At 48.1% G+C, this 27,196-nt stretch overlaps 1 protein-coding gene across 1 annotated transcript in view; it reads left to right on the top strand.

Annotated features, from left to right (window-relative positions):
• LOC141999599 (carbonic anhydrase 15-like) overlaps positions 1–17,481 on the top strand; it is a 28,657-nt gene extending 11,176 nt beyond the window's left edge. Inside the window, exons 2-8 of the mRNA XM_074973204.1 lie at positions 2,374–2,409; positions 6,461–6,631; positions 7,156–7,316; positions 9,066–9,158; positions 12,878–12,944; positions 13,630–13,796; positions 15,548–17,481. Of these exons, the coding sequence (XP_074829305.1) occupies positions 2,374–2,409; positions 6,461–6,631; positions 7,156–7,316; positions 9,066–9,158; positions 12,878–12,944; positions 13,630–13,796; positions 15,548–15,763 (911 nt within the window). The 3' untranslated portion in view covers positions 15,764–17,481. The remainder of the gene's footprint in view (positions 1–2,373; positions 2,410–6,460; positions 6,632–7,155; positions 7,317–9,065; positions 9,159–12,877; positions 12,945–13,629; positions 13,797–15,547) is intronic.
• Positions 17,482–27,196: the final 9,715 nt, after the last annotated feature.

The raw sequence follows: 27,196 nt of genomic DNA, 5'->3' as shown, positions 1-27,196 counted from the left end.
ATCATGAAACACCGAGAGACAAGAGAACCATAGTTTATGAGCACTAAGCAGGATGGATTCAAGAACAGATCCTGCCCGATGAACTAGACTTGTTCCTTTGATAGGAGGACAGTGGTGTCAGTGGATGAAAGGCATGCAGACAATTGCCTTTTGTGTTTGACGTTCACTAAAGCACGCTGATATAGGGTCTCTTGAAAATTTGCTCTCACAATTAATTTCAACTGGACTGGCCAGGATTAGCGAGACAGATCAAAAAACCATGGCAGCACTATAAACAAAGCAGTGACGAGTGGCAGCGTATCAGGCTGGCAGGCGATTCTAGAGCGGCTATTGCGGGGATAGAGGATAGATCCAGCCTTAATTAGCATCTTCTACAGTCATCTGGAAGAAGGGGTGAAAAGCCCATGAAATGTACAGATGATGTTTGGGTGGCGTTGCAATTGCTGGTGAGGACAGAGAATTAACACAAAGGGATCTAGAGACACTAGAAGCATGAGCATGAGCTAGAGAAATGAGATTCAGTTTAATCTGTATCTCCCTTGTATGTGTGTGTGAAGGGCCTGGGCAGTTACTGTACGCTGTAGGAAAGAGGAGATCCACAATCCCATGAAGTACAAGAAGGGCTCAAGCCCATCAGTGGTTTTGAGGCAAAACTCCCCTGGCGGTGAATGGAATTAGGCATGGGGAAGGAAGACAGGCTACAGTCCAAAGTGCTTTTGGACTGAACTCTCTGGTGCTGCCCTGTGAGGCTCAAAAAGCAGCGGGTGTCCTGTGTGAGCACGAGAGGTGTTTGCTGTTGGATAGCTCAGTCCTTCCTCGGGCTGCGTCTCGGACAGAAGATGCTGAACTGTAGCAAGCAGAAGGCCAGCAGAATGGGCCTGGTACTGGATGCACGAACAATAAAATTGAAAATGCTTGGTAATAAGGGACTCTAGGTTTTGTTCTTTACATTCCCTGCAATGCAAACCCCACCCCCATGGGTTTAGCATCAGCTTTTCCTTTGAGCAAATATTTCTGGACAAAGGTAAGGCCCAGATTACCAATGTAGCTGATCCAATGCAAGTTATAGTAATGACCTGCAGGACAGACCTGCTCCATTCGACCTGCATGGAATGCATCGGTGTGATGCTGGATTAGGGGTATTATGAACTGATTTTCAACCCTCTGCTCTACTGCTGTAGACCACAGGAGAAAGGGGGCAGGTATGTTCTTGCATGCTGGCTTTTGGGCTCTTGGGTGTGAATGTGGTTGGGGGATGAGCTTGGGGTGTAGCTAATCCTCCTCACAGCCCGGCCATGCCCTGGAGAACAGGGGCTACCATCATCTGTGATTTCCAAAGCCTTTGTAATCAGAAGGTCACCGAGGCATTCACAGAAATAATGGCAATAAAATATGGTGCTCATAGAACAAACTGTCGCCACATACAGGTCCTGTCCTGCAAACGGGCATGTGTTTCACTTCAGGGACTAGTCCGCTACCAGTCAGTGGGACCACTCACGTTCTGGTTGTTGGCAGGGTTCAAACCTGCAGCCCCAGTCTCTGCCGCTGGCGCTGAAGCAGAGCCCTTGTTGTTGAGCTCAGTAAGTGACAAGGTTTCATACTGGCTGGGCACCGCTGTGAGAGGGAGGCATGATCACGTTCGCTATGCTAGCGTGTTACAGCCAGGTTCACGTTATTTAAGGGAGGCCACCCAGCTTTAGTGACAAAGGTTTTGGTAATTCAGCTAATTATTGGTCCAAATTTACCTCTAAAACTGCTGGTTTAAGCAAAATCCAGTGTCCGCAAAAAAGAAAATGTCACCAGAACCACGATAACCTGTTGCCAAAATGACCACAGGTACGTTTTGGTGACAGCACGGCCCAGGACAACTTGCTGAAACCGGGCAGGAATCTGCTGTGAAAACAGTGCTGGGTAATTTCTGTGACCACCTCCTCCTTCCTCCATCCCCCAACACATCAGTCACGGGCAGGTTGGGAAGCCTGACGCTCACTTGGCCCCGGGGGCAGAGAACCGGGTGGCTGCAGTACCTCCTGCTTGTGGTGACTGATATTCTGAAGGGTGACCACAAGAGGGCTCCATGTGGACCCTTCTCATTTAAATTCTGGGTTGCTAGGGAGCAACTCCACGAAGTCACCTGGTGCTTTTGAGGCTATTGCTGTTCACTCCTGTATGTTGCCTCTGTAGAATCAGGCCCATGTCAAGGCCTGAGCATCTACCTGCGTGGTTTCCTGCAAACCCTTCATGGCTGCGTAGAATGATGGGTCAGGAAAAGTGAGAACACAATGAGCTCTTTGCCCCTGCAAAAACCGGTGGATTTTAACACCTTTTTCCATTCCTGCAAGCTTGTATTCTGAATTCTTCTCTCTCTTGCAGTTCCCTGGTGCTACGATTCACAGGATCCCAAATGTGGTGAGTACAGAAATTGTTTCAAGTGGGGCTGTGTGCAGACGGCAAGTGTGCTGGGGCAGCATGTCCGTTGCACGCCCGTGTCTGAAGGCAGTGTGAACGTGTGTGGTGTGTGAATGTGCGTGCGTGGCCCCGCGGGCAGAGATCACGGTAATTGCAGTGCCTAAAACTGCCCTTGCAACCCTAGAGTTCAGAGAGATTTTTAAATTCCTTTTTGCAAAGCACCTACTTGGTTATTCCCATTGAGCCTAATCCAACTCCCTCTCCCCCCCAGGCTAAACCAGGGCTGTCTCCCCTGAAGTCAGGGCCTTTGCACTGGTGCAGGAGCAGAATACGTCCTCTCAGAGTCAGCCCTTTTTGATCTTTTTAGTCTTTTGCATAAACCTTCTGGGCCAGGCAGAGCCCTGGAGCGGTGGAGCGAGCACTGGGACAACGTGTAATCTAATTCCCGGTGGGAAACCCGACTGAGGGAAGAAGAAGTGAACCCGTATTGTGCTAACGTGTGAATTATTTGAGTGCACTTTGAAGCCTAAATTGCATGCATGCTAATATATCAAATAAGCTGATCGGTCCGAGCTGCGGTCAGTGACCTGAGGGACAGCTTGAGAGGCTGTTCAAAGGGGAGCCTCTATTCTGCGTTGCTGCGTTGCTGTGGCCCTTGGGATCAGGAGGCTTTCCCTGTCACTTTAACACCGAAGTAGTGTGCATGTCCACCTCCTGACATGGCTCTGGGGAGAAGCTCAGCACGGCGTGTCTCCTCTTTGTCATGTCTCTGGCTCTCTTTGCTCTCGGCACAAAAGGATTTCAGGGCCTCATGAAATTCAGAGCAACAGTTGCATTGCCTTGCTCTGATGCGACACTGAGTCAGGAGCTACCAGCTGCCCTGCCAGGCCCCACTTGTTTGTCACCCATCTCGCTCGCTCGTTTGGGAGCCCTTCACTTCCCCGAGGAGTGGGATTTGGTTTTCAGTGTCACGTTCAGAGTGCTGTGGATGCGTGTGGTCAGAGCTTCCCTGGACAGCAGGGGGTGCATTGGAATGGGACCCCTGTACAGAAGACTGCAGGGCCAGGCTGAGCGAAAGGATCCATTTGCACTCGGCTTCCCCATTTTTGCTGAGGTCAAGATTTGATTTATAAATAGAAAATGGCTATTGAGCAGTGCGAATGGTGCCAGGCTCTCAGCAGAGGCCAGAAGTCGGCAACATTGTTCAACATCCTGCTACCCAAAAGAGAAAACAGAGATGCGATGTGAAACGTCAGCCTGGCATTCTGACATGTAGGCTCACCGCCCAACTCTGTGCTCGGAAGAGCCTGGGAAACACAGCGTGAAGTGGACAGTTACATTTCAGAGGCGAGAAATGCCCTTCGCGATGTCGCCAAGAAAATAAATGGATTGCTTTACCCATACTTAAATATAGTTATGCATTTAAAATGTCGGTCACGCTTGATATTAAAGGAGCGGTTACAAATAGTTTATAAAGGGTTAAAAAGCTCAATAAATATGTAAATGAATGATTAATCAATTGTTAGAGTTCAATAGATCAGCAGATTGTTTATAACCATGGCTTACAGCTATTTCTAATGGCTCTGAATGAGGTGCTGATAACCATCTATCACACATACTGTTCGTGTCTGTAACATACTTACAACATCTATGAATCATTTATTAATGCTTTATAAACTATTTATAAAATGGAGTCTTAATATAAAGTGTAACTGAAATGGGTAACTTCCATGGGAATGGTACGTAAAGAGGGTACATTTTATGTGCCAGTATTGGACTTATACATGAGAGTGACTTCTTTGAGGACTTATATGTGTATCTATGCGGTATTTTATTTCTGGCATATATGTGGCCCTGTAAGGACTAGTGTGATTTTTGAAGCGTGCCATTTAGTACATGTTACCATAAGAACGGCCATACTGGGTCAGACCAAGGGTTCGTCTAGCCCAGTATCCTGTCTTCCCACAGTGGCCAATGATAGGTGCTTCAGAGGGGATGAACGGAATAGGGCAATTCTCGAGTGATCCATCCCCTGTTGTCCAGTCCCAGCAGCAGCTGGCAGTCAGAGGCTTAGGGACACCTGGAGCATGGGGTTGCATCCCTAACCGTCTTGGCTAATAGCCATTGATGGACCTATCCTCCATGAACTTCTCTACTTCTTTTTTGAGTCCAGTTATCCTTTTGGCCTTCACAACATCCTGTGCAATGAGTTCCACAGGTTGACTGTGCATTGTGTGAAGAAGTACAGTACTTCCTTTGGTTTGTTTTAAATCTGCTGCTTATTAATTTCATTGCGTGACCCCTGGTTCTTGTGTTAGGTGAAGGGGTACAGAACACTTCCCTATTCACTTTCTCCTCACCATTCATGATTTTATAGACCTCCATCCTATCCCTCTTGGTCGTATCAATGAAACACATCTGTACTGAGACAAATTGGCCTGCTCCTCACAGTCCGTCTATGCGTGAGCAGTAATATGGCCCAGTGGTTTGGGCGCTAGCTTCGGATTTGGGAGATCATGGTTCAATTCCCTGATCTGCCGCAGATTTCTTGCGGGCCTTTGGGAAAGTCACTTAGTGGCTTTCTGCCTCTGTTTCCCATCTGTAAAATGGGGCTAATAGCACCACTCCCTCTGGAATGCTCTTTCAGTGCCTGATGCTGATCACGTGTGGAGCAAAAGGGAAGGACCCAGCCGCTTTGCTCCATGGGTGTCCAAGTGCCTTCCTGACTGTCCAGTGACAGGAGTAAGGCCCTGACTCCCCCTGCAGTTCAGAGACAGCCAAATCTCGGTGACATCATTCCTGGGCTCCAGCTGACGTGGCGAGTGAGGGGACTGCTGATGTGTTGGCTTAGTGTTCTGCTTTAATTGTGGCATCTTCTCCTCCCAGACTCTGGGCCGCTGCAATAAAGCAGATGTTCTATTGTGCCGCTCATTATAAAGTGGAGTGGCTGGATTTCAGCAGCCAAAACATTACCGATCAGGGAGACTGTCTGGCTTCCTTCCTCGTTACAAGGTTACGCACCTCGCAGATTAATGTTACTCACCATGGTTTCCACTGAAACGATCCCAGCTCCCTGGCAGCCTACAGCAGTAGACAGCAGAGCCAGCCATTTGCTGCCATTGGGCTCACCGGTGGTGGTGTGATGGTTCTTCGATCACTGGGCGCCTGTCCCCTTTTGTCTCCACGTTCCATCGTGGCGACTGCGGTAGCCCAATGACGCTTTTGTGTTCGTGGCCTCACGGGGCGGCTTCGGCTCCATCTCGATGGCTTATCAGGGGAGTGAAGCAGGGACAAGGGCTTGCGGCTGCCTTGGCGCGAAGGCCTCAGGCTTACAGGTGACCATCGTGGTGGCTGTGGAGCATCCAAATGGCTGCTAGTGCATAGACCCAAGAGAACAGCCCCAACCAGCCAGGGCGCGGAGGCCTCCGTGTCCGAGGGGGCTGTGTGCGGCGGGGAACGACGGCCAAAGCAGGGCGAAGGGGTGGGGCTGAGATGGGCGCGGAGAACCTCTGCAGGGGAGACGTGGGAGGAGCGGGGGGAAGAAGAAACCAAACCCAGCGAGGAAGCTACTCGGGGAAGCAGAGCCTGCTTTTCAGGGACTGTAACTACCAGCTCAGAGAGCAGGGGCCGCCTGTCAGGCTAAATATAGGCCCTGGCCCAGCGAGGAAATCCTGCTGAATTATGAATGAGGCTTGACTAAGACCCGGCTCATTAATATTCACGAAGGTCAGCTAAGCGAGCGGCCGTCTCTCGTGGGGGCGGGGGTGCGTGGAGGGAGAGGCTAATGAAAGTGCTGGCAGGTGCTGTGTCCTTTGCGGCCAGAGAGAGCTCGTGGGCGGATGGGCTGTGTTTACCAGCACTCGCTCGGTTAAAGCAGGAAAGCCAGGAGCCCTTGGCAAACCCAGCTCCATTTTAACACGCGCCCCAGGAAGCCTCCTCTTGCTGGCGTCCTCACATGACGACACCAGGACCCTTCACTCCGTGGTAGCTTGCCCCCATGTGGCCCATGTTTTACCCCCTTCCCTCTCTCTCTCTCTCTCTCTCTCTCCAGGCCCCAGGTACTGGAAGGATCTGGCAAAAGGCTGCGGGGGAGATAACCAGTCGCCCATTAACATTGACAGGCGCAAAGTGCAGAGGGACAGGAACCTAGGAGACATCCTCTTTGAGGGCTATGACCAGGCCCCGCCGGGCAAGTGGAAGCTCATGAATAACGGGCACACGGGTGGGTATTTGTGCCAGACTCCCTCTCTCCCTCCTTCCTTGGCCCCTCAAACTCTCTTTTCCGCGGGGAGCTGCACTGCCCAGGGCTGGATCAGTGAGCTTGACTCGTCGCAGGATTCCCTTCAGTATGATGTATTTATTATTTCTATTGTGGTAGCAGCTGGGAGCTCTGTCATGGCCCAGGACCCCATGGTGCGTGCTAGGTGTTGGACAAACACAGAACATGATCCCTGCCCAGAGGAGCTCACAGTCTTGCATCTGGCTCTGTTATTAACCTGAGAATGCATTGTGCCCGAGAAGAATGGCCTTGAGGTTTGCTCAGCTGCATGGAAATTATAGAGGTGTGAGCTGGCTGATTGGACTCTTTTATGTGCTCCTCCATTCACATGTATTCACTCCCACGCTCCCAGCCACCTCTACCCCATCTGCTTTGTGTACATGAGAGGTCGCCGATGTCCTGGGTGAGGCTGGTGGGATTACAGCCATGTGTTTTCCCTCTGTAACTTCGCTCTGGCCCATTTACAGCGATGATGAGTCTGGAAGGCGAGTCTGTGAGCGAACATATCAATATCACCATTGGGGTTCTTCTTGAGAAGTACCGAGCCCTGCAGTTCCACTTCCACTGGGGGAACCTCAAGGGGAACGGCTCAGAGCATACCATTGATGGAGACCAGTTCCCCATGGAGGTAAGTGGGGAGAGGAGGTCATGCCTCATGGGAGTTGTAGTTCATAGTAGCAGTAGTGTTCACAGCAGCATATTGCTGAGAACTCCACCCCTGTTGCTGACAAAGATCATGATAAGACTGTGCACTCAAACCGCAAAAGATCCCAGCTAAATGTATATATCTTAGGTTCAGCAAACCCCAGGTGAACCCACGTCTCTCTGGATTTTGTGTTTGGCAGAGCTGGTTGGAAAATATCCTCCCCCGTCCCCCTGGAAAATTTCAGTGAAAAAACGAATGAATATTCATTTTCATTGAAGCTTTCCGCGGACAATTTCAAAGTTTCAGTGAATAATCGTAAACCAAAATATTTCTTTTCTGAAATGCCGCCGCAGTGCCTCATGGGAGTTGTCGTTCAGGTGCCCTCATGCACCCATTCACTTTTATAGGCCTGGTTCCCTTGTCGGACGACACCTTCTGCGATGCAGCACGGTCTCCCCTCTGAGTGAAGGGAAGCCATGCACCAGGCCACGGCACGTCATGGGAGACGTAGTTCGGGTGAGGAGCCCAGCCCATAGAGGAAAACCGGCACCTGTACTACAACTCCCATGAGGCTAAGCTGCTCCACACCGGAGTCTGTCCCATGAGTGGGGCGTGGGATCCTGCAGCTACAGAGATCTCTGGGACGCATGCTCAGAACACATTCAGTATGGTTCATTTAAAAATGGCGACCTTTTCATGAGGGGCGAGTGTTTTCTCCCCATCCTTCCCACTTGACTCAAGATGCGCATCCTGTTTGGAGCTATAAGGTGATAAATATCCCTCCCTTCAAACTGTCTGACTGGGCAAACTGCTAAGGGCTTTAGGATACTGGAATGGACCTGTTTGCGGGTCATTAATGAGCCATTAGCACAGGGGTGGCCAACCCCAGCCTGAGACGGAGCCAGAATTTGCCCATGTGCATTGCCAAAGAGCCACAGTAATATGTCAGCAGCCCCCCATTAGCTCCCCAGTCCTGCTCCCAGCGCCTCCCACCCACCGGCAGCCCCGCCAGTCAGCACCTCCCCCTCCCTCCCTGCACCGCCCGATCAGCGTGCAGGAGGCTCGGCGGGGGGGGGGGGAGAAGGAGGGAGGGCACGACAGGCTCAGGGGAGGGGGCGGAAAGGGGTGGAGTGGGGGCAGGGCCTGTGGCAGAGCCAGGGGTTGAGCAGTCAGCTAAACCGGCACACTGGAAAGTTGGCGCCTGTAGCTCCAGTCCCGGAGTTTGTGCCTATTCTAGGAGCTGTATATTAATTGGTGATTATGAGGCTATGTACAACGGGGTGCATGAATGAACATGGGTGTGTCTCTGCAGAGTGCATGCCCAGGGAGAGTAGGTAGCCAGGGAATACCTGAGCGCAATTGCTCCAGTACCCTCCTGTTCTTGGAGGGAATGACATTTTAATGCAGCCGTAAAACACCGAGGGCCTGATTCTGCTTTGCACTGAGAGCCCTTTATGGCACTCTGGCAGCGTAAAGAGGCCTCAGAGCGAGCGTGACTGTCATTGATACCTATGCTAAGGCCCTCTTGCACTTCCAGAGTGGTGTGAAGGGCTCCTAGTGTCAGGGATGTGGATGCCCACAGCGTTAAGGAGCTGTGTGTGCTGTTGGCTACAAAGGGCGCTCGGAAGGGGAGAGCTGAGTGTCCGTTTGCTGTCCCTGTGACTGATGGGGTAAAATACTACAATGGCTTGGAACAGGTCTCACCCTCCTTCTGTGTGTCTTCCTCTTTAGCTGCACGTTGTTCACATGAACACCAAGTACAAAACCTTCAGCGAGGCCAAAGGGCATCCGAATGGGCTGGCTGTCTTGGGCTTCTTGTACAAGGTACGTCGAAAACACCCTGCCCCTGGCTTGCACGTTCACTACCAGATTCCTCCGAGTTACCCTGAGGAAGTGGCAGAGAGTAGCCTGCATTCTAGGCCCTTTAATAAACAAACCCTCCATTGCTGGAGATCCCATCCTGTGCTGTGTTGAACTGCCACATCACCAGCTTGTATCATTGGCATCAGTCTAGAGAGATACTCTCAGGCTGGGGCATGCAGGTAGGGCATTGCCCGGAGAGTACCTGCTCTGGGTCTAAGACCCTTGACCCTGCCAAGTCAGCCCCTTTAACCAGCACCAGAAATGGCACTTTGTCTCCAAAGCTGATGGAAACACTCCCGCAGTGCCCTGGGGTCTGGTTGCCACAGCTCAGGGGTGCTGCGAATCCTCAGGTCACAGGCTGTGTGCCTGCAAGGCCCGAGAAACACGTCTGTGGCTCGCTTCAAAGTCACTGTGTTCACTGTACCCTAGCGGTAACTACTGGTTTAATCTCTGATTTGAGATTTTAATCCACTGTGTAACTGGTGCATTGAGTGCCAGGGGACAGGGGAAAATACAGCCCTCTGTGCCCAGTGCATCCAATGGAATGCAGCAGGGAAATGTTTGAAATTCACCCCAATGGAAGAATAACCCAAGAACACGAACCCTCTGGACAGAGTAGAAATCACCACTGAATTGCACTGCAGCTAAACCGAATGTGGCATCTTGAGGCAGTCACAGGGGTTCCCTGTTTTTGTAAAGCAAATGGACAAATGTGTATTTTAACACAGCCTGATTCACCCAGCTCTCCCACCAACGCTATGCTGCTGTCAGGAACTGCCTAGAATGTAGCCAAGTTCTCATTTTGTTCAAAGGCTGTTCCATCCTGAGAGCTGCCCCATTGCTCATTCCAGCGCCAGGCCACTTAGCGTGCAGAAAGTCACAAATTTCCATGTCTGAAAACATTCACCTTCTGGCTGTCATTGCAGCTCCTACGAACCATGTGCTTTTTGCTGCAGTTTGACGTGCCCAAGAGTGAAAAATGACTTAGAATGCATAAAGAGGGATCAGATGGGGCCGTGGGGTTAGATGGACCCTATTGATCATTTCCTTCCAGAAAGAATAGGCTTGAGCACACACACTTAGCCTTTTCTGGGTTGCAAGTAATGTTCCAGGCTCAATAAAGCACTTGAACCCTGCAGGAGCATTACTGAATCTGAGTTCTGATTACTGCAGGTTTTGGTCCATTAATTACATAAGTTATGTTTTCCATACACCGAGTATTGACACACTTATAGTCTAAATTACTTCTGATTTTTTATTCAGAAGCAGCAATAAAACAAGAAAGAACAAAACTAAAGTCTCCAGAAGAGAGCACGGTGTGGGTGTCTCTTCTGCAGCTGAATGGAGCCCAGCATATGTCTAGAAATGTAAAGGTGCAGTGCACAGAAGACAAAACCTTCTACGTTGCCACGTGTGCCATAACAGAGATCATCAGCCAGTTGGATTGCTCTCTCTGTCCAAAAGATTTTATAAACCTTAAAGAATACTATTGAAAGACTAAAAATTAAAGTTAAGCAGATAGGTAGTGGGAGGTCAGCTGGGAGTTTATAGGTTTGCGAGACCATTGCCGCTGCTGGGGCAGTGCTCTCTTCCCCCGCTCCCCTGGATATGAACTGTGCAAAGCCAGGGTGGTTGGAGTCCGGGTCGCATTGGAACCAGCTCTCCAAAGTACAGGTGAATGGTGAGAGCTGAATCAGACTTGTGTAAATCAGTTATATGATATCCCCCTCCTGACAATGGTGTTAGCAGCTGGGGTTCCAGACACCTGTAAACACCATTGAAAATAGCTTTCCTGACTGCCCATTATGCTGCTTATGAAAGAAAGTCACACGCAATGGCTTAAGGGTTCTGGGAAAACTTCAATTAGCTGACGTGGCAGCGAACCTGTGTGGTTTATGTCAGTGCAGAGCCATTTTTCTGGAGCTAGGAGTGTGTGTGTGAGAGAGATAAGGGAAGAGGAAAGGAGTGCAAATATTTACGTACAGTGACTGCACTTAGAAAGCTGCTTCTGTTCTCTCCAAGGGGAGAACGCAAAGCATGGAAAAAAAGTCTTTTTAATAATAATAATAAACCTTGTGTTTCTATAGTGCTCTCTGTCTACAGACCTCAAAGTGCTTTGAAACACTAGTGATGAAGGGGGATTATTATTCCTAGTTTATAGGCAGGGAAACTGAGGCCCTGATCAGCGATGTGATTTGCCCAAGGTCACCTTGTGAATCAGAGGTAGCAATATAGAAATAGAACCCACGTCTGTTGACTTGCAGTCCTGTGCTATAACCAGGAGACCACCCTTTCTCTCAGCCTTGTTGGCTTTGTTTTGAACCCATGACATTTGGCTGTACAGCAGGTGCATAGGAAGAGAAGTGTTTTGGTCCCCTACTGATCTCTCTCTCTCTCTGCCTCTCTGCTGGTAGCTGTGACCTTGTTGTGTACCGATGAGATGAAAACCAGCATCATGTCTCACAAAGATGCTTAACCCACCAGCTATCCTGACAGCATGCCGGGGTGGGAGCTTCATGTCTACTGGGGGCCTCCCTAGTCACCTACTTTGCTGTTTGCTGGGATAGGATAGTGATCAGGATGTTGTCCGGTACAGTGACCTTGCCCGCCCTGCAGAGGAGCTTACGACCTAGCAACCTGAGATTGGTTTTGTCTTGTGATCAGAATGAGATCCTTATCCCATCATAGCCTTTGTCTGCAGTTTTGTCTGCAATGCATGGCTGCTGGAGTGTTCCCCCATTAAGCTGTCACTGAAAAACATACCGAATCTTGGAGATTTAAAAATACCCCCCACATTCCGCTGTTGATCAGGGCAGAGAAAGGGCAGTTTTGACTGACAGCTTGAGCAGACAGCATTCAACTACTGTTTAAGAACTGAAGTTGACATCCCAGCTTTCTATTTTATCGCTTCCCCTTGCAGAATAGCAGCTCACTGTGGGCACGGCTTAGGGAGCAGTAGTGAAATCTACAATAGGCGTGTAAAGGAAGTTTTAAAGCAGCCTCACAGGAATGCGTCACCTAGCGAGGTGGTGGAATCTCCTTCCTTTGAGATTTTTAAATTCAGGCTTGACAAAGCCCTGGCTGGGATGATTTAGTTGGGGATTGGCCCTGCTTTGAGCAGAGGGTTGGACTAGATACCTCCTGAGGTCACTGCCAACCCTGATATTCTATGATTCTCATGTGGGAAATGTCACTAAAGATCCCACGGCATGTTTCATAAGAGGTGGGTGTTAACTCCAGTGCCATGGCCCAATTCGCCCTCGGTATTGACATCAGCCTTCTTTGAACTCCTGCAGCGTCTGCAGGATGCTATTATTCACTGCTGGATAGAGTCGCTGTGTGTTGATGAGCAATGATTGCGCACACCTCGCAGGTGGCTGAGTTTCAGTGAAGGTGGACGTGAGCCAACTGTATAGTTCACACGTTAGTTTGTAAGCACTTTAGATCCTTTGAGATTAGCAGGTGCTGTAGAATAAAAATCTCCATCGTAGTCCAAGGTGCGGAAGCACAGCACAAGCATAGATGTCCAGACACCCATTGCTCTCCACAAGAGCTGCAAACGCACTTGGGTTCCCGGGTACCCAGTTTTTGTCTGGAACCATTTGGACTCACCTTGTAAATAGAATCCTCGAGATCTGCCCTTGGCCGGTCGTTCATTCTCCCTCTGTAATGCTTGGCAGGTGTCAGATGCTGATAATTCCAATTACAACACGATTGTAGCTGGCCTGAAGAACATTTCCCGTCAAGGTGAGTCCTCCCGCTCCTCTGTCATCTCCACTCCAGGGCAGGCAGAATAGAGAATGAGAGGAACCCAGAAGCAGGAGGGAAGGGGATATGCAGGGGCACCAGTCACTGGTTTCAAGGACCTTTGACTCATTTCCATGCCACAGTGTAACTGGGTAGTTCCCGGTGGGTTAACACAATGTGGGCACAGGTATGTTACTGCCATCCAACTACATGGCCTGCCCATTGTCTAATTCAAGGATGCTCTGCTGTGCACAGGTCCTTTTGAGAATCAGTGGCACTGGGCTTCCTGGGGCCCATGCATGGTGTGGAAAGTCTGGAACCCAGGGCCAGTTTGGGGCTGTCTGAACCAATGACCTGCTGATGCCGTGTTGGGTTCTCATTCTATGCTAGGGGAGGAGCAAAGCATGCCAGCCGTGCCTGATGCCCTCCTGCCACGTGCTCACACTGTTACCTGTTGACTGACTTGTGGAGGAGCAGTGAGGGCAGCCTCCACAGGGTCTGCCAGGCGGAGCCAAGATGTTGCTGTTGCACCTGGCGGTCTAGCAGCATCTGTGGTGGCAAAGGATGCAAGGGGGGAGGCAGGGTTGAATGGTGCCCACTGTAGCTTTAGAAGTGTCCGCTCTTCCAAGTCGTTCATCCCCCAGATGGGCTTTTATGATGATGGCTTTTTTCTCTCTCTCTCAAGGGGATTCTGTGGATTTAGCATCCACATTTTGCTTGAACAACCTTCTTCCCAGCATGGCCAATCTGTCCAAGTACTACCGCTATCAGGGCTCCCTGACCACCCCGGACTGCGCAGAGGTTGTCGTCTGGACACTGTTTGAGGAGCCCATCCCTATCAGCCAGTCTCAGGTAAAAGTGCGTCACAGCTCTCTGGTGAATCCAGCAGAGGGCCTTCAGTATGCAGAGTTCCTTCCCACTCCCAGCTCCTGGTCAGCGGTTCAGGGAGCAGAGATCCTGCTCAGGTTGTCTCCTCTTACCATCCGTGCCCACTGAAATACCACACAGGACCATCTGCTGCAGGTGCTGGACTTGAAACCCATTCCAGACGGGCACAAATAACAATTTCAAGTACATGTGCTCCCAAGGGAAATAGCATCCAAGCAATACGGGCTTTGCAATTCTGACCTGGTGCATCTCCTCCTGGGGACGGTACTCTGCACCATTCTGTGTGTCAGGGCTGGGCAACCCGTGGGGAGTCAAACCCCGCCTCCCGTGCGTACGCTGATTATCTTTGAAAATAAGAGCACGGAGTTCCTCCTGCTGTGATTAGTAGCGTAATATTATTTGTTCTTCAGTGAGTATCGGGCAGTTGCCCGTGTACCAAATTGTCAGTGTGCGTGTTGTGTCCCCAGAAGATGGCAGCCTGTTACAGCTCGCAGTTGTTTAGCTCATGCTTCAAGCTCTGAAGGTCCCATGTCATTTTCACTGGTTTGTGCTGGAAAGTGAATACAGTCGTTTCTTCTCCTTAACTGGATGGCTGCAGCAATAATCATGTGACTTATGTAGCCACTTTTCGGTTTATTTCTTTAGATTGAAACAATAATAAATCACTTGCACAAGAAGCTCTAGGGGCCCTGACAACTAACTCGTTTTCTAGCAACTTAATCAATCATGACCACTAGGCAACATTAAAAAATCATACATGGATAGCGCACATTGCCTGCCAGTGGCAATCAGCAACCAGGAACAAATTAACTAAGCCAGACAGTAAATCAAAGGAACAGAAAAGCTGCTCTCCACCCCCAGTCTCTCCAGAAACATCCTTGCAACCTCCCCACCAAAACCCTGCCGAATAAACTGGGGATCGGGTAGCCAGAAATTCCCAGAAGTGAGCTACATTTGCCACAAAGGTTGTTCAGATCAAATAGCTCAGCCAGCTGTGCTCCGGGTGCACTGCCCTGCTGCGCTGGCACGTTCCCTCTTAGGACCACTGGGCAAAGGCTGTATGGGCAGCGGTGCCCCAGATTACTGCTGGTTCCTTTTCCTGATTCCAAGAGGAACAGGCAGACAGGTGGAAAGTCCTCCTCTCCTGGCTCAGTGCTGCTCTGCAAACCCAGCTTCCCTGAGGCAGGCGCAGCCTGGCCAGCCAAGTGCGTTTCAAAGCCATCCGTTGGGCCTCAAATATAAGGAGATTTTCCAAAAACAATAATCTGGGGTTCATGGTGTTGGCCTGCTGGTTTCCAAGCTGCTGGGTGAACTCGAGTCCTGTTTTCAAGGGTTTCTCCACAGCTGTGAGAACTAGATTAAACTTTTTTTTTTTTTTTTTACCGGAAGCAAGATTCTCATGGGATCACTTGACTCCAGGAGCTGGGTCTTTAAGAAAAATGCCAAGTATCAGGAGCCTTGTCCAAGAGTGAGCAACCCTGAGTCACAGGGAAGCACTGGGATCGATTTTGATGTCTGCCTAGGCCCCAATTTAGCAAAGCACATGCTTAACCTGAACCAGGTATTTAAGTCCATCCGCGTTCAAGAAAGTCCTTAAATGTGCATTTAAAGATGAGCACGTGCTTAAAAACTTTGCTGAATCAGGGGCCTGAAAAGTATTTTGGCTGAACATAATGAAATGGCTTGAAATCTCTCTGTGTCTCTCACGTCTGCAGCTGAACGCATTTGTCAACACAGTTCACTTCCCGGCCACTGGCGCGTCTCTGATGAAAATGACCAACAACTTTCGACCGCCACAGCCTCTCAAGAACCGAAAAGTCTACGCGTCCAAAGATGCCACGATCAGCCACAGTGCCATGCCTAGTGTCAGCCTCCTGCTCCTTCCTCTGCTCTTGGCTCTCCAGATTGTCCACTTCTCAGGCCCCTCCTAAAAGCCCCTCTCCCGACTCCCTCCCTTCTTTGTCATGAATGGTTTGTGATTATTTTATGATTTCTTCAAATTAGTGCTTCCACACTGTGATCATTTTCTAGCCACAGGACTGAAAATGATGAATGAAATGAAAGCATATTGGCAGGGGGTACATAAGAATGGCCATACTGGGCCAGACCAAAGGTCCAGTATCCTGTCTTCTGACAGTGGCCAATGCCAGATGCCTCAGAGGGAATGAACAGAATAGGCAAGTCTCGAGTGATCCATTCCCTGTCGTCCAGTCCCAAGCTCTGGTAGTCAGAGCCTCAGGGACACTCAGAGCAGGGGGGTTGCATCCCTGACCATCTTGGCTTATAACCATTGATAGACCTATTCTCTGTGAATGTCTCAAATTCTTTTTTGAGCCCAGTGATCCTTTTGGCCTTCACAACGCCCCCTGGCAACGAATTCCACAGGTTGACTGTGCGTTGTCTGAAGTACTTCCTTTGGTCTGTTTTAAACCTGCTGCCTATTAATTGGATTGGGTGACCCCTGGTTCTTGTGTTGTGAAGGGGTAAATAACAATTTCTTCTTCACTTTCTCCGCATCCCTCACGATTTTATAGACCTTGATCACATCTCCCCTTAGCGGACTCTATTCTAAGCTGAACAGTTCCAGTCTTTTTATACCTCCTCATATGGAAGCTGTTCCATCCCCCTGATTATTTCTGTTACCATTCTCTGTACCTTTTCCAATTCTAATAAATCAATTTGGAGATGGGGTGACCAGATCTGCATACAGTATTCCAGGTATGAGCATACCACAGATTTATCAAGTGGCATTATGATATTTTCTGTGTTATCATCTATCCCTTTCCTAATGATTCTTAACATTCTGTTCGCTTTTTTGGCTGCTGCTGCACATTGAACAGATATGTTCAGAGAACTATCCACGATGACTACAAGATCTCTTGCTTGAGTGGCAACAGCTAATTTACACCCCATTGTTTTGTATGTATAGTTGGGATTATGTTTTCCAATGTGCATTACTTTGCAGTTATCAACATTGAATGTCATCTGCCATTTTGTTGCCCTGTCACTTGGTTTTGCGAGATCCCTTTGTATCGCGTCACCGTCTGCTTTGCGCTTAACTGTCTTGAATATTTTTGTATCGTCTGCAAACTTTGCCACTTCGCTGTTTACCTCTTTTTCCAGATCATTTATGAGTATGTTGAACAGCACTGGTCCCAGCACAGATTCTTGGGGGGACCCAGCTATTTACCTCTCTCCACGGTGAAAACTGACTTTATTCCTACCCTTTGTTTCCGTCCCTTTAATCGGTTACTGATCCATGAGAGGACCTTCTCTCTTATCCCATGACAGTCTACTTTGCTTAAGAGCCAATGGTGAGGGACCAAAGGAGAAGGAATGTTCATTGCTAGTTTAAAAAATAATAACTAAGACCTGGATTCTGCCAAGACTTTCACTTAACTTTAAGCACATGAGACCTCCCATTAACTCTCCCATTCCTCACATGCTTAAAGTTGAGCACTGGCGTTGCAGGACTGGATCCTTACATCCAGTAACGGCATATTTACAGATGTGACCCCTTTGGTTTTGCCAGCTGCGCTATACTTGGAGTGATGGATGATATGACACACACAGTGCTTTCTATTGAATGAGAAGAAATGTTTAAATGATGTCAAAATGCAATTGTAATAAATCTAGGGTTCTTACATCTCTGGTCGGAATCAGCTGGCTTTTTGTTTGTTTCCATTTGATACTTTGTGCGTCTCCATAGCATCCTGCCGAGGGGGGTTGCCCCATTTGGCTCTAGCTGATCGTCAGTGTTCGAGGTCTTGCAGGGGATGTTTCCATTAGGAGGCAAAATCAATTATGTGAGTCAGGTTTATTCTTGGGCGTGATCTTGGTTAGTGACAAAAAATGTGCCCAAAGTCCTTTCCCCTGAACCCAGTAGAAACAGACAGCCCAGGCTCCGGCTCAGAATTGCTTCTCCAGACTTCCTGCTGGCTTCCTGCCTCTACCATACACAGGCAGCAAAACCAATATTCTATTCTCTGTGGTTGCAACCAGGGAAACCCCTCAGCCCACATGGTTTAGCTCCATCCTGCCATGTGCCTTGGGTGGTCTCTCCATTTTTTGTAGGTGTCTCTTCTACGTAAACAGGCTTAATTGCCCCCCTCATTTGAGTTTGTAAGAGTGCTTGGAACCATCCATTAACTTTACGTGGGCCTGGGATAGTCTTTGGATCAAAGACTCACCCGTTAGCACCTTTCAATCTAACAGGGGCTTGTGCCTCCCCCCACCTCCCTTACTGTGATGGATTAAAAAAAAGACGGGAAGATTTTTTTATCCAATGTTTTTTTTTTGTTTCATTTTTCCCCCATGAAAATTCAGTTCCCCTTCTTGGAAGGCTTGGTGGCCTTATCTGGGCCCCTGGCACCTAGAGCACTAGGAATTTGTCATCCCCCAGTCTCGCTATGAACAGGTCTGGATTTTTTAGCCTTCGTTTCAAAGCACAGGACAGAAGGTTAGATAGTATCTGAGTATTCTCTTGTCGGAGAAATGGAACTGCAACGCAGCTGAGTTCAGGTGTAGACCCATGTGTCAGGGAGGAAGCCTGGGGGACACCATCTACAGATGGTTTGTAGCTTCTGGACACTCCCGCAGGGTGTTCCCCATGGGCTAAGTGTTCCCTACGGGTGATGAGGCATTAGACTTTGAGTTGAAGGGCCTGATTCCTCCTCTTGTTTACACCAAATCTACTGACTTAATTGGAGTCACTCCTGATTCATACTGTGTCAGTGAGAGGGGAATCCAGCCTTTCAGTCTCCCATTAAGGCACTGTTGGGAGTATAAGACAAATTGTCCATGCCAGCCTTCACCTTGTTTTTTTATTGCTGTCAAGAGCTACATCTCCACATGGTGAATCTTCTGGTCCGGCAGGAGGAATGCACTTGGTTGCCCTCTAGAGGAGACTGTTAGGGCTAAAATGACTGAAATGCAATGAAAGTGTACCTGCCAAAACAGCTCTGGCTGCCAGATCTGCTCTTCTGTTCCTTGCTGCCTTTTGTTGCTGAGGACAGGGACTGGGGGTGCCAAGGGAAAGGGAATAGGGATGTTCATAATTTAAGCCTTGAAATTTCAGACTTTAGTCTTGTCTCTTCCTGAATTCTGGAAATAATAACCTAGATCACCTTCCAAGAGACAGAACAATGGCTGGGGGCGGGAAGGAATGAATAGAAATTCTGTTTATTTTTAAATGTCCTGTCCTAACTAGCACTGTCATGCCATAGCAGCTGCTGCTTTCACCCCAGAGCTGGCTGCATTTTAGTGGTGAAGGAAACCCAGAGTATAGTTTGTGTGTCAGATTTGCAAACCTGTTTGGGGGATCCTTCAGAAGGAGAGGTAGAATGGCTGGAATTTCCCTAGGAGCCTAAGGGAGCCCACTGACTCTCAATGGGATTTGGGCAACTAAATCCCCAGCAAATAAACCTAAGATTATCTGCATCCCTGCGTCTCTCTAATAGCCCCTTTCCTGTGCACTCCCCATAATGTAAATGTCAGAGCTGTTTACAGCAGGAAAAGCCAATTGAGATAAAAATCAACTGACCTCCCGGGGTTAACACACAAAGAGGGCTGAGGTCCCTGGCTTTTCTGCAAAGAGCGAACCTGATCTCAGGAGCCTGAACTTTTCCTTTTATTCTCAGTAATTGCAGGTTTAAATTTAGAACTGGAGAAAAATGAATGTAGTCTAAAGTTTGCTCTGGAAAAGGTCAGCCAATTTTAGTGCATATAACCCAGTCCCCTGCACCCACCCAGTCCTTTCAACCGAGCCTTTTCCCTGGGGAAGGGCTTTCTCTTTCACTCCCTGCCCATCATTGTTTTTCACTGTTCAGAGAGCCCCATGATTTATGGAGGGGCAGCAGTCGGTTCTAAAAATGCCCATTTTCAGAGAGATGCTTCATAGCTTGAATGCATGAATTAGAGACCTGTAGGGCTGAGGCTGGTAGGTCTAGCACAGGTAAGCTTCCTTTCTTTTCATTTTAAGGTCCGAGTTCCAAACCTGGCTTAGGTCCCAGATAGAATGAGTCTAGAGGTCTCGTCTGAGCTTAGTGGACACTCGTCCACCAGCTGCGAAAAAGTCACAATGGTTCTGTGTGGGTTTATTAACAAATGAATATACATGCAGCGCTTGGAGATCTTCCAAAGGAAGGTGTTAGAGAAGTGTAAAATTTTAACAATGAAAAGGGCAAGATTTCCTAAGTTGGATGACTAAAGTTAGGCAGCTACATCCATATTAAGACACGAAATAAATTGCTTGATTTTTTTTGTTGGTGCTGAGCATCTATGGCGCCCGGGATTTCAGTAGCAGCTGCCGGGTCCTTCTGAAAATCAGGCCACTTCTTGAGGGGCTTAAATATGGATTTCTGCACCTAACTGTAGTAGCCCAACTTTCAAAATGGGGACCACTGTTTATACGTTGGTTAAAAAGCAGATTATCCAGAAGAATATGAGAGCTGCCCCTTCAAAGATTCCCTCCCCTAGGCAGAGCTTTGGTAAAAGTAGGGTGAAGATAGGAATTCATTTTGCCGTGGCTGCTTACTCCTTGATCTAAGCATAAGACACAGACAGACAAACAGACGTGGGGGGTACGTGGAAATGATGAGACAATATTAGTGATAGGCAGTGGTCGCTGAACACCAGTGGCCTAACTCTTGTCAACTTTTTCTGAAGGCATCACGGCAAAGGAGAGTTTTGCAGAAGGAGTTGATGGAAGATAATGAGGCAGCTTTGTGGATGTTTATGGGGAGCCCCTCCCAAGTGTGAGGAGCAGCATGGGAGAAAGCACAAAGGTGCTTGTTTGAAAATGTAAAAACTAGCTAATCGAGGATGGCACCAGGGGCTGATTGGAGGTGAGGGACATCTCAACAAGGAATGAAAGCTGATAGGGAGGGTGGGGATTGACTGTGAAGGGCCTAGAAAGTAGGAAAGCCAAGTAGCTTAAGTTTCATGTGATAAAGAAAGGGGAGCCCGGGGAGGGATGCAAAGAGAGGGATGACGCGATCACAGTGATGGGCTATGAAAATGATCTTTCCCGTGCTGTTCTGAAGACAAGATTGCGTTTGTCAAGGGCAGAGAGAAGAATGTTGCAAGAGCTGAGATGTGAGACGATGAGAGCTTGGATGAGAATTTTGACTGGATGGATAAGAAAGGCTGCATCTTACAAATGTTATTCAGAAAGAATCAGCAAGGTTTGGACGTAGCCTGGACCTAGGGAGAGGTCCAAGTCAAAGATGATACCCAGGTTACAGGCTTGAGTGAGAGGCAGGATGGTGGTGGTGTCCTTAGTGATTCAGAAAGGAGGTAGCAGGGAGGACTTGGAAGAGCAGGGAGATTGAGAGTTCTATTTGGCCGTATCGAGCTTGAGTTGATGGCTAGGCATGGACAAGGAGATGTCAAAGAGACCGGCCAAGATTTTAGTTTGGACAGGAGGTGACCGGTCTGGAGTAGAGAGGTAGATCCCTGAATCCTCAGCATACAGATGGCAGTTTAATGTGTGTTTGAGGATGAAATTACCCAGAAATAAGCCCAGAGACAGAAGAGAAGGGGGGCAGGGGAGGCAGACCAAGGACAGAGCCTTGTATCTGGCTGATAGTGGAATATTTTGCAGTAGGTGTTCCCCTCCCCCCCCAGTTTCATGTGTGCAATGACTGATATATGTATCTGAACATTCTTGTGACATACACAAAGTTTACTGAGAACTATAAAAATGCCATAGCCAAGGAAGTTTTTCTGAGCACCTCCACCTGCCTCTGTGACTGAAGGTGTCAGCTGTCTTAGGGAAAACCATAGACAGATTAGATTTAATGAGAGAGCTGTGACATTTCAAAGAGCAGTCATTGTGCAACAGCGGGAGAAATTTACTATTGTCTACAACATTTCAGGAAGTGCTTCTTAGTGATTACTGTGATGGGATCCCTGAGGTGCAGCCTGGGACTCTGGGACAGCTGTGGCCCCTTAACTCTCCAATCTGGGCTGTCTCTCTCAATGCTTTGCTAGTGACATGCAGCAAGCCCCTCCAGGCGCTGTGATCACTCAGCACAACCGTACGTGGAGCCCCACATCCAGCTAGATTGCATGGAATGCTCCCAGAGCCACTCATGAATCACACAAAGAAAGTCACTAGAGCCAAATCCCCTCCAGCTCCCAGCCTTGTACCTCAGGAATATAAAGATGAGCAGTGCAAATGTATTAATTGCTTCACCGCTTCGATGGAAAGTGGATATACCCCAGCCTTTGTAATCCTGAGCAAACGCCCTTACCAAACACTTCAGGCAAAAAGAAACAGTGAGACAAATTTATTGACAACAAAAGGTAGATTTTAAGTGATAGGCAAAAAGTCAGAGTTAGTTACCAAAATAAAATAAAATGTAAGCATGCAGTCTAAACTTTCGACCCGATTAGACTGGGCAACATCTAGATGAAGCAGTTTTTCCTCACCCCACTAGATATTGTAGTTCAGAGTACATAGGTTTCACCCTTGAAACCTGAGCCAGTCCCCTCTGTTGGAGTCTTCAGTCTTCTGAGTGTCCTTGTTGCTTGCAGTGTAGGTGGGGGAAAGAGAAAGGGCCAGCAGGTGGCCACTGGGTTCTGTTTTATACCCTTAGTCCATGTGCTTGGAGAACACACGTCCAGGCATGTCTGGGGGGCATTGCTGAGTCCCCAGGGAAGGTTCAGCAATTCCCCTGGGCTGGCCTTGTGCAGGTGAGTCACTGACTCCCTTGCTGGACAATGGCTGGTGATGTCTGTTCAGCACCCACCCGGGGGTTGGTTACCTCTTCCCTTGTCGTCGTCTCTGGAGAGCTGGGATCTGGGCGCTTCCCAAACCCACAGCATATTTTAGTGAAAACCATACAACAGAATTCTTATAACTTCATATGCATTGATGGTATACATATTTAGATAGAACAATGGCTTTCAGCAGATCATAACCTTTCCCCTGATACCTCACATGGCCTGCTTTATATGCAATATCACAGTTGTCTAGAAATGAGGAATATGAGGGTTACAGGGCACTCCCCCGAGGTACAGAATGTCACAATTACATCCACCTGAACAGTGAGACAACCCAGGCCCTTCTCCTTCAAGTGGCTCCGTGTATGGGAACCGCTGAGTGCTGCAGGGCCCTGTGCGCTGCGGTTCTTCCGCATGGGACATCTTGCAGGATCAGGGCCTTAGTGAAGGCAGAGATGGATTAAATCTTGAAGGTGTCTGCACCAATGTCCAGTTTGTGTTGGGAACTGCAGGGCGTATTCTGGGGAAGGGCTTGGTTCTACCCAGAATACGACCTGCAGTTCCAAACACCCCATGCACAGGACCTACATTTGGTTCTGATTGTTTAAAACACAGAATGAGTCTCTTCCATAAGTAAATGAGGGAAACACAGCAGGTCAATAACGGCAGAGAACACTGAGCAACTGTCCTCCCCAGAATCCATCTGTGAAAACCATTACACCCACATCGTTAATCGTTCGGTACAAGGGAAGGGATAATGATGGAACGGAACGTTGTGACCACAGACTTTTGTCTGGCACCAGGAGCCTTTGCTTTGTGGCTCTTTGGTCTTCTGCCATTAGCTCATAACGACAGGATTTTTATTGTAAAAGAAAAGGTTATTTTTTTAAAATAGTATTTGTTAAAGGGCATCAGGAAAGCGTTCTGTGACATGAGCACATCAGTAAATTCTACCGTCTCTTTTTTTCCCATTTTTAAAAAATTGAAATAATATTTAAAGTAAGTAAATACCTAGCAGAACTCGGATTTCAATAGTCTGTAAGGCAAAATACTCTTCTACATATGTAGGACATATGACTTATGGCACTATGCTAAATCAATAACTATAATTTAATAACTTCAAAATAAATAGCTGTCAGACCAACATCAGTCAATGATTAGGGCAGTGGCTCTCAACCTTTCCAGACTACTGTACCCTTTCAGGAGTCTGATTTGTCTTGTGTATCCCCAAGTTTCACCTCACTTAAAAACAACTTGCTTACAAAATCAGACATGAAAATACAAAAGTATCCCGGCCACGCTAGTACTGAAAAATTGCTGACTTTCTCATTTTACCATTTAATTATAAAATTAATTGATTGGAATATAAGTATTGTACTTACATTTCAATGTATAGTATATAGTACATAAACAAGTAATTGTATGAAATTTTAGTTTGTACTGATTTCGCTAGTGCTTTTTGTGTCACCTGTTATAAAACTAGGCAAATATCTAGATGAGTTGATGTATGCTGTGGGAGACCTCTGCATACCCCAGGGATATGTGGGGTTGAGAACCACTGGCTTATATTGGTAAATATAAAGATTAATTTAGTAGGCCCTTATTCAGCAAGGTACTGAAGCACATACCTAACTTTAAAGTAAGTAGTCCCATTAAATCAAGCTCATGCTTAAAGTTACGCATAGGCTTCAGTGCCCCGCTGAATCTGGGCCAAAGCTGGGTTAGTTTCATTCAGTTGTTGCCATAAAAGTTGCTGGGACTGTATTTCAGTATTTCTTGTTATACTTTTGGATTTTATCATTTATTTCTGGCCACAAACAATGCCAAAAAGATATGTAGTGTGTGCTGTTAAGGGCATCTCTTCAGAGTTAATTACAGATTCGAAATCATCACTGCAACACAGATGCATAGGCCCAGCCTAGGGGTCTAGAGGTAGCATTTTATGCAGTAGTCTGGATTCTACTGGAGCAGAGCAATCAATCCACAACGAATAATCTACCGGAGAAATCATGCCTTTTGCCTGGAAATTGTCCACGAACAGCTTGTGGTGGTCAGTTTTTGGACTGAATCATTGAATTCTGGTCCATAGATTGTTTCATTACCTAAGTGGATGTTGCATCCAGCTCAAGGCTAACATGTATGATTCAATAGTCTGAATGTCCATCCTCCCCGGAGAAAGGGGTAGAAAGTGGACAGGAGGCAAATAGATAACTGAGCAGGACAGTGGGCCTGAGCCTTTCAAAAGTGACTAGTAATTTTGGGTGCCTAGCTTGAGATACCTCAAAGGGCCCTGATTTTCCCAGGCTGAGCACTTTCTGGAAATTAGGCCCCTTTATGGGGTCTCAAACGGGACACCAGAATGGGGAGGGGCCCAAATTCACTGGTCACTTTTGAAAACCTTGGTCTGGGTTTTTAAACTGGGTGCCCCAATGAAAGTCCAATTTCTGATCTTTGTGATGCGCCTACAACTCCCCCTCCTCCCCCGATTTCAGTGAGAAAGTTGCAACCAGTTCTCTTTTGTCTGGCTGCAGTTCTTCCTCTCAGGGGAAGCGAGAATGAAAGAAGCAGAAAGTATTTTGGTTCAAATATCACTGCTTTGTTTAGGAAATAATTAATTGGGGAGACTGAGGGATATTGCGTTTTAGAAAACGTACCTTCAAGATACTGACACATCCCAGATCCAGAGCCCAGTGAGCGAGAGGACTGATCGAAATATTAGTTCACTTAATGGAAGCAGAGCATGAAGAGAGTTTGAACCAACAGGATTCCCTGGTCAGACAGCCGGCCTGATTTACTGCACAAGGCGCTCCATCAAGGATGGCAGAAATTCCCCCGTGATCAATTATTCACCAGACAGCGCTCGTATGCGCTCACCGATGTAATAGTAACATATTGACGCCAACAGAGACAAATAATTAAATGCTTTGTACAAGGACTGCAGAGTTTAAACAACTTGTCAATTCCCTGGCTCATGCCACACACTAGATGTACGAACAGCACCTGGAAAATAAAGCAGTTCCCCAGGGGCCAGATTCTGGCCTTCTTACTTCACCTGAGTAGGGTCATACTCCACAAGCAGTCAGTTCCACTGACGTTCAGTGGACTCAAGAGAGGGTTTTGCAATCAGAGCACAACACCAGCGAGATTTCCTTGCTGTGGGCCTGATCCAAAGCTGATTGAAGCCACTGGAAAAGCTCCCCCCCACCCCGATTTCAGTGAGCTTTGGGTCAAGCCCTGTTTCTATAGCCAGCACAGCGGGGAAAGGCTAATCTGCACATGACAACAGTGCCAGCGGGCAAGTAGAGAAAGAGCCATCACCTGTGGCATCTGGAGCTGGCAGGCTCAGTGCCCTGCAGGGTGGCTGGACAGATCAGGCCTGAATAGAGCTTTTCCAAATTGCTTAGAATCGCTACTGTGAGTCTCAGTATTTATTTATCTTCCTTTCACGTGTTCACAGACGGTAGCTATAAGATACAGCGGGGACTGGGCACCTGGCTGTCAGAGATGCCAAGTACCCATTCTTCCTAATGAAAGCACTGGGAGCTGCGGATGTGCCATACCTCTGTCAGTCAGGGCTTTGCATACAGTTTCCCTGCCTATTTGAGTAGCTGGTGTCTAGATCCCATAGATCAGTGGTTCTGAAAATGTGGGTCGGGACCCCAAAGTGGGTCATGACCCTGTTTTAATGGGGTCACCAGGACTGATCTGAGACGTGCTGGGGCCCAGGGCTGAAGCCTGAGCCGCTTCAGCCCTGGGTAGCAGGGGTCAGGCTTTGGCTTCAGCCCTGGGCGGCGGGTATCAGTTTACAGGCCCCCTGCAAAGGGTTGAAGACCTTGGGCTTGGGCTTTAGCCCCCCAACCCGGGCAGAAGGGCTCAGGTGGGTTCTGGCTTTGGGCCCCCCTTGTGGGGTCGGGTAGTCATTTTTGTTGTCAGAAGGGGGTCACGGTGCAATGAAGCTTGAGAACCGCTGCCTTAGATTTGGGTTGGACATAGATTGGCCCTGCCCAATGATGACCTCATGGCCATGCCCCCTCTACTAAGCCAGCGAGGTGGCTTGGTCTCCACCTACACTGCCCTGTGCTAAAGCATCTGAGAGTCCCAGCAAAAATGTGAAATGTTCTGGCAGCTGCTGCCTCTCCCTGCCCTGCAGTTGGACTGATACCCAAGGATCCCAGAAATCGGTTTGCCAGGGGAAGATGGAAAAAAATGCTGAATTTGCGTTTTTACAGAGAATCTTTACTTTTTACATTTTGTGGAAAAAATAAAACCATTTATTAACTTCAGTAGAACCCTGTTTATCAGAGCCTCCATTATCCAGCTCTCCATATTAACCAAACCGGGGCTGTTGGCCCTGGTTGTGGGGGCTGACAGCCCGAAGCCTGCCGCCCAGGGCTGATGCCCTTTGCCCATTCTCTGGATTATCCAAATTTTTCATGATCTGATATGGTCTTGGTCCTAGTTATATTGGATAAACGGGGTTCCACTGTATATCAATAAAACATTATGTTCAACCGATACCTATATTTATATTAGGGCTAGGGAAAGTAAAGTTCAGCATTTCATTTTAATTGTGGAAAAACAGATTTTTATATTTTTTTAATCAGAGAATTTTTTTTTTATCCTGGAAAACTAGGATC

Source organism: Natator depressus, chromosome 15 (assembly GCF_965152275.1).
Source record: "Natator depressus isolate rNatDep1 chromosome 15, rNatDep2.hap1, whole genome shotgun sequence".
NCBI classification, from domain to species: domain Eukaryota; kingdom Metazoa; phylum Chordata; order Testudines; family Cheloniidae; genus Natator; species Natator depressus.
The sequence above is the reverse complement of the archived record's forward strand: the minus strand, read 5'-3'. Positions and strand labels throughout refer to the sequence as shown.